This window comes from Lathyrus oleraceus, chromosome 4 (assembly GCF_024323335.1).
Source record: "Lathyrus oleraceus cultivar Zhongwan6 chromosome 4, CAAS_Psat_ZW6_1.0, whole genome shotgun sequence".
Lineage (NCBI taxonomy): Eukaryota > Viridiplantae > Streptophyta > Magnoliopsida > Fabales > Fabaceae > Lathyrus > Lathyrus oleraceus.
In genome coordinates, this window is record NC_066582.1 from 286,063,710 (window position 1) to 286,071,428 (window position 7,719).

Sequence of the window (7,719 nt, forward strand, 5' to 3'; positions counted from 1 at the left end):
ATTTTGAATCTTCTACTAGAAATTTCAAAATCGATTTTTACCCAAAATTTAAGAATTTCTTTTAGTTATAAAAATTTTATTTTTTACCAAAAAATTTAGATTTTCCGATAGTTATAAAAACTTTGATTTTTACCAAAAATTCAGAAATCTCTGGTAGTTAATATATATATATATATATATATATATATATATATATATATATATATATATATATATATATATATATTCCCCTTCTTTTGTAGTGAAATACAGAGACGGGGATGCCACTATTGCAGACAGAGCGACTGATAGAGCGAAAGACTAGGCTAGGACTGCTGAGGCTGAGTCTTCCCAGATACGGGTTGAACGAGTGATTCCAGCCAGTTCACACCGAAAATAGTTGGCTGAGCAGGGTCAGTTCCGCGCACCTCGTATCATTCGATACCGACCGATATGATTAGTTGAGCAGCCCATAAATGAGGTGGTCCATCCAGATGTTGCTTTTGCAGATGATAAGGTTGTTGAAGAGGTTGTTGAGGAGGTGGTTGTTGATGAGGTGGTACAACCAAATATTGTTGTTGTTGATTCGGCCCCATATGTTACTGCTGACACAAAGGCGGGGGGTCAAGCAGTCACATCCCGATGGTGTTGCTGAGTAAAGGAGGAGGCTCAATGTGCTGATTGTAGATGATGTCATCTGGACACCATGCACTGATCATATAGTCCATAGTGAGTTCAAGGAGTCTTCGTTATATTCAGGTTATATGTAGTGGGAGACCATGGTTACTAGACACTTGTCTGAGAGGTGTCTGCGACAATATGGTTATGTTTAAAGTATCACACGGCCGGTTCTGGATATACCACCTACGGGCATTGATTGGTGGTTTAAGAGTAACTTCATCAACTTTGGTCGTGCCATTAGAGATCGAGCAATTACGGTTCAACATCATTCGTAGTGTGAGGATGGTTACTTAAAGTGGTACCTCACTGTATCATACTGTCGCATCATACCACTTGTTGAGCATACAAGTGATGTTGGGCCTTCTGATGTTGGAGGTATCTGTCGATGACTTGCCATTATCCCCTATTTATGCAACTTTATATTTATCTTGGATCACACAAAATTGTCTGTGCAATCACAGTCATCCAAAATTGTCGGCAAAATCATGAGTGTTTAAGATTACAAACAAATAACACTACTGTAAATTTCACTTTAGTTGAAATTTCTGATATCAAATAATAAATTTCAAATATGCGATATTAACTGTAACTTCCCATAAATATCAAAATTTCCATTATAACAGAAATTTATAATACACTACCAAAAAATTTATTTATATCGAAAATTTTGATTTTGCGAATATAAATTTTATTCAATTTTTAGTAAGACAGTTTTGACAATTTAAACCAATAGAGAATGTCAAATATAACTCTGGCGATAAAATCAAATAGAAGTGCCATGTATTATTCATTAACATATTTGATAATAGGCTTGAGCTAAATCTTAATAGACTTTGAGTTTAAAAATTTATTTTATGAATTTTAATTAATTTCTAAAAAAATCTGGAAGATAGATAGATAAAATAAAATTTATAACTTTCCAGGTGCCAATTTTTTATGCATCAATTATCTTTCATTTTTTAATTAAAAAAGCAAAGACTTCAGAAGAAGATATTACTCTTGTTTATTTCTTTAGCTCACACCTTCACTTAAAATTGATCCATCAATGGCTTCCTTCTTTAGTTCATCTTACAGTGAGGATGAGTCATACACAAAGAATCCACCCAATAAAGCATTTAGAATCCACGATGTGTTCTTAAGTTTCAGAGGAAAGGATACACGTGCTTCCTTCACTTCACATCTTAATTCTTTTCTTGTAAATTCTGGAATCAAAGTTTTTAGGGACGATGATTCACTTCAAAGAGGAGATCAAATTTCAACTTCAATAAATCGAGCAATTGAAGAATCACACATTGCTATTGTTGTCTTTTCAAAAAACTACGCTGATTCGCGATGGTGTCTTGATGAGTTGGTGAAGATAATGGAGTGTAGCAGAACCACAGGGCAAGTGGTTTTGCCAGTTTTCTATGATGTAGATCCTTCGGAAGTTCGTCACCAAACTGGTGAGTTTGGCAAAGCGTATCGAACTCTCTTAAATCGACTTTCAAGTAAGACTTACAAAATCACGGAACGGACTTGGAAGGCTGCGCTTCATCAGGTAGCCGGATTTGCAGGGTTTGTAGTGCTAAATTCCAGGTAATTCAATTTCATATTAAAAAGCATTCTTTCTAGCAAATGAATTTGAAAGAAGAAAAATATGAGTGACTCACTAGGGAGATGTCGCAGAATGGAACTTGCCTCATTTATCTACATAACTATTAACTGAATTGACTTAACTTTCAATTTTTACATATTTTTAACATTTGTTTATCAAATGTTACTCCCCTTAACTAAATTTAAACTAGTATATTGGATTAGGAATGGATCACAATGAGTTGTATAACTCATTAGTAACATAATGAGTAAATGGAAAAGTGTTGTGTCAAAATATCACATATGTTTTAATATCCATCATATGTGAATTTGTAATACCATATCTATATACAGTGTTAACAAATTATGTGTCAAATAACAAATCAGACACTTTTGACACATTATTATATGCATATATATCTACAGGAATGAAAGCGAGGCTATTAAGGATATTGTTGAAAAAATTGTGCGTTTGTTAGACAAGACGGACTTGTTCGTTGCTAATAATCCGGTAGGAGTTAAACCTCGAGTGGAAGATATGATTCAACTGATAGAAAAAACAATGCAGCAACACACGTTTGATATGCCACAGTTCCAACAAATGCAAAATCCATTTCAAAAACAACAATTAAAAGAAGTTCAACTACTTGGGGTGTGGGGTATGGGAGGGATTGGCAAGACTACCATTGCAAAAGCCATTTACAATAAAATTGGCCGCAATTTTGATGGTAGGAGCTTCCTTGCAAATATTAGGGAAGTTTGGGAGAAAAATATTGGACCAGTTTCTTTACAAGAACAAATTATCTTTGATATTTGTAAAGAAATGACGACCAAGATACATAACATTGAGGAAGGAAAAATTAAGTTGAGAGATATACTTTGCAATAAAAGAGTACTTCTTGTACTTGATGATGTGAATACACTGGATCAGTTGAATGCTTTGTGTGGAAGTCGGAAATGGTTTGGTCCGGGTAGTAGAATAATTATCACAAGTAGAGATATGCATATACTCAGAGGGGATAGAGTTGATCAAGTATACACAATGAAAGAAATGAGTGAAAGTGAATCACTTGAGCTTTTTAGTTGGCATGCATTCAAGCAAGCGAGGCCCAAACAAGATTTTGCGGAAATTTCAAGAAATGTTGTGGACTATTCCGGTGGGTTGCCGCTAGCACTTGAAGTCCTTGGGTCACATTTGTTTGATAGGAGGGTAACAGAATGGGAGAATGTATTGGAAAAACTTAAAAAAATTCCTAATGATCAAGTACAAAAGAAGTTAAAAATAAGTTATGATGCTTTAAATGATGACACTGAGAAAGAAATATTCCTTGACATAGCTTGTTTCTTTATTGGGATGGTTCGAAGTGATGTTATACATATATTAAATGGGTGTGAGCTTTATGCAGAAATTGGAATAAATGTTCTCGTGGAACATAGCCTTGTGACTGTTGATGATAGGAACAGACTTGGAATGCATGATTTGTTGCGAGATATGGGAAGAGAAATCATTCGTGAGAAATCACCGAAGGATCCTGAAGAGCGTAGTAGGTTATGGTTTAGTAAGGACGTGCTTGATGTACTATCAGAACAAACAGTAAGTAGGAACTTTATATGTATCTGTTTTTATGGATTTATAATATCTAAAACTAAACAAAGTTTGTTTTATTGAAGTTATGATTTGATAATCAATTTGGTCGTGAATCATATTTTACAGGGAACAAAAGTTGTTGAGGGACTGACTTTGAAACTGCCAAGAGCTAATGAAAAATGTTTCAGTACTAAAGCATTTAAGAAGATGAAAAGACTGAGATTGCTTCAACTTGCCGGAGTACAACTTGATGGGGATTTTGAATACCTTTCAAGGAATTTGAGATGGCTTTCTTGGAATGGATTTCCTTTAAAATGCATACCTACAAGCTTTTATCAAGAAAATTTAGTTTCCATTGAGTTAGTAAACAGCAATGTCAAATTTCTTTGGAAAGAGGCTCAGGTATTACTTTTGATTTCATTTTTCATCTTTGTTTTTGTGGGTTCTTATCATTTGGATGTTCCTTCGTTGAACATTTTCTATGTTCATTGTATTTACTTCCACTTATTTAACTTTATGGTTCTTCTCTTAGTTTTCTATGTAACATAACATGTATGTTCTTGCAGAGGTTGGAAAAGTTGAAAATTCTAAACCTTAGTCATTCTCATTCTCTGACACAGACCCCTGACTTCTCAAACATGCCTAATCTTGAAAAGCTAATACTCGCTGATTGTCCAAAGTTGTCTGAGATTTCTCCTAGCATTGGACAGCTCAGTAAAATTCTTCTGATAAATTTGGAAGACTGTATTAACATTCGTAAACTCCCAAGAAGCATATACAAGTTAAAATCACTGAAAACTCTTATTCTTTCTGGGTGTTTAAAGATTGACAAATTGGAAGATGACTTGCAAGATATGGCATCTTTAACCAACCTAATTGCAAATAATACTGCCATAGCTAGAATTCCCTTTTCAGTAGTAAGGTCTAAAAGCATTGGATATATTTCTCTCTGCGGTTATGAAGGATTCTCACAAGACGTGTTTCCAGCTATCATTTGGTCTTGGATGTCACCGACAAATAATCTCCCATCCCCATTTCAAACATCTGCTGGCATGTCATCTCTCGTTCGTAGTTCCCATGAACTATCATCTATGTCCAAGTACCTTCCATGGTTTCGATGTCTCTGGGTGGAGTGCAAATCAGAACTTCAACTTTCTCGAGACACAGAAATTATTATGAATGCCTTATATGCCAAAAATTCTGAAGAGTTAGAATCAGCTGTTACTTCACAAGTATCGAATATGAAAACTTCCGCGCTAATTCAATGCTACAGTCAAGCTCACATTTCAAGATCAAAATCTTCATTGAAGTCTTTGTTTATTCAAGTTGGAATGAATTGTCAGGTCACCAATATTCTGAAAGAGAACATTTTACAGGTTTTACATAAAACTCTCTACCTCTTACATGTATCTAATAATTCCGATTATCATATTTTTATAAGACATTGTCTTAAGCATACCTGATTGTTCCAATTGTTTTTTAAATTTACAACAAAAACTAATGATTCACTTTTATAGAATACGGGTGTCAATGGGCGTGGCCGTCGTTCGCTCCCTGGTGATAATTATCCAGATTGGCTGACCTTCAATTTCAAAGGTTCTTCTGTAATATTTGAAGTCCCTCGAGTGCAAGGGCGTAACTTAAAGACAATGATGTGCATTGTCTATTCTTCATCCCCGGATAACATAGCATCAGACGGCCTTACAAACTTGTTGGTAAAAAATTACACAAAGGCCAACATTCAACTTTATAAAAGAGAGGCCTTAGTCTCTTTTGAAGACGAGGAGGGGGAGAGGGTATTATCAAGTTTAGAACCCGGTAACAAAGTCGAGATTATTGTTGTTTTTGGAAAAGGTTTCACAGTAAAGGAAACAATAGTTTACCTTGTATACGATCAATCCGTTGGAGAAAAAAATGATATTGTGTTTAGTGGTGATGATAACGAATGCTCTGTCAGGACAGACTTTCCGCAAGAGGGAGTCATGGATGAAAAAATTGACGCTGCTGGTTTTATCAAATATAGTTTCAGACAATGGATTACAGATTTTATGTGTAGATTAGTGGAGTGCTGCGGAAAGTCAAATTAAACTTGAGTATGTAGGTGAAAGTCATCGATGTTTCCAAAAGTCTTTCAGTTTGAGAAGCAGGATTGGAATGCATGATTTAAGTTCAAAACATATACTTACAAATTTAGATTGCAATGAATACTTAGACCTCTCTTTTAATTTTGCAAAAATAATACTAAACCAATGTATTCAAGAAAAAACACCACATGATGTATACATTTTAATTTCCATTCTCAAGGTTATTGGTACATTATATTCATTTCGATTTACTATTTTTAATGCTTCTTCCATTAATTTTCTATGTACTAACATTTATGTTCTTGAAGAGGCCCGAGAAAGCTGAAAAGTTTGAATCTTAGTTATTCCATTGTATTTCTTAAATAATTTGGGAATATTTGATTTAGCATGACCAGATTATTATTTATTGGAGTCAAATATCTATTGGGTCATTAAATATTAAGTTGAATAGTCTTTTGAGCTGGAATCAGAAATAGAATGAGGATCGGAGATAATGGTGGATTTAAGCTGGCGGATAGGGGACTGACCTGCAAAGTTAACACTATAAATTTGAAATTGAGTATCTGAAAGCACTTTCTATATATAAGGGAAAGGAAATAAAAAAGTGTTATTTGTTTGGTGTGGATTACAGAGAGTCGTTGGATGTACTTGGAGTTTGGATCCTCCGTACTTATCTGCAAGATAGTTTCAGTGTATTGAGAAGGTTCTAGAAGAGTTGGAGCTCTGTAGCACCTCAAATTTGCACCTACCATTGTACATACCATTTCATATTAGGTCATAGCATATCATGGTCCATTGCATATCATTTGCATTGTCCCCAGTTGCCTCAAGAGCAAGCAAGTCAAGAATTAGGTCAAACTGATCAGGAGATCAGTCAACCAATCAAGCAAGGTTGTTTCTCAAGGAGCAAAGGCCCTAGGGTTTGTCCAACAAGTTCACATGACTTGGAGATCCATTTGAAGTGTTTAAGTCAAGGGTTGGATGTTCAGAAGCCATCAGTTCATGCACAGACAGTCAGAAACCCTAGAAAGTCAAAGTCAGTCGTTTGCAGTGGATGGTGGCCATTCTTGCAGAATTTGGGCACCATGATCAATCATCAAGGGTTCATATATCTTGAGACATCATTTGGAATCAAGATATCAAGGAATTAGGGTTTGGAATTCATCAGAAGGTGCTTCAGTCAAGCAAAACCCTAGAAAAGTCAAACTTGGTCAACTGTGGATTTAATCAGTGATTTGATGGATGGGATTGATTTGAAGGAGCTCATTCATGTCCATACAAGCCTCATATATCATGCCAAACCTCATCATGGAAGAATTTGAAGCAAAATCAGAAATTTCCCAAAATAGAAAGTGGACCTGTAATTTTAACTGCCAAAAATGGAAACTTCTTGATCCCAAACTTACATCATGATACAAGCTTCAAATGGATTTTTGCCCAACATGAAAGTTGAAGATCTTGTTCTCCCATTTTCAAAAAGTCCAAGAACTCTCAAATCCCATGTATGGTTGTCAAGATATGATCAATTCAATTTCAAAATTTTGTGAACTTCAAAGGGCCATATCTCATGAACCATTTGTCCAATTTTGGTGGGGTTTTTTCCTACAAGCTCCATTTAATCCCCTCTTTCCAAAAATTCATTCATCATTTACCAAAACCTCACCATTCAAAATGGCATTTTTTGCCTTGACTTTATTCATTTCAAGTGAGAAAAAAGTTGACTTTTTAATTTAGCAAGTTTTAAGCAATTTGACCAATTGGGAATTGTTTGGAATGGTAATTGAAACTTGCTCAAAGGCCCAAATCGTGCAGACC

At 35.0% G+C, this 7,719-nt stretch overlaps 1 protein-coding gene across 1 annotated transcript; it reads left to right on the forward strand.

Annotated features, from left to right (window-relative positions):
* Positions 1-1,599: 1,599 nt before the first annotated feature.
* Positions 1,600-6,145, forward strand: LOC127075141 (disease resistance protein RPV1). Its single transcript, XM_051016591.1, has 5 exons — positions 1,600-2,235; positions 2,659-3,826; positions 3,947-4,222; positions 4,387-5,196; positions 5,338-6,145. Exons 1-5 carry the CDS (start codon positions 1,706-1,708, stop codon positions 5,905-5,907), a joined length of 3,354 nt encoding a protein of 1,117 aa, XP_050872548.1. The 5' UTR covers positions 1,600-1,705; the 3' UTR covers positions 5,908-6,145.
* The last annotated feature ends 1,574 nt before the right edge of the window (positions 6,146-7,719 follow it).

What these genes read in the sequence shown, in the direction of transcription:
- LOC127075141 (XM_051016591.1), top strand. Translation starts at nt 1,706, where the DNA reads ATGGCTTCCTTCTTTAGTTCATCTTACAGTGAGGATGAGTCATACACA. An exon ending in ATGTACTATCAGAACAAACA is followed by an intron (nt 3,827 to 3,946) that starts GTAAGTAGGAAC and finishes CATATTTTACAG; the next exon opens with GGAACAAAAGTTGTTGAGGG. An exon ending in TTCTTTGGAAAGAGGCTCAG is followed by an intron (nt 4,223 to 4,386) that starts GTATTACTTTTG and finishes ATGTTCTTGCAG; the next exon opens with AGGTTGGAAAAGTTGAAAAT.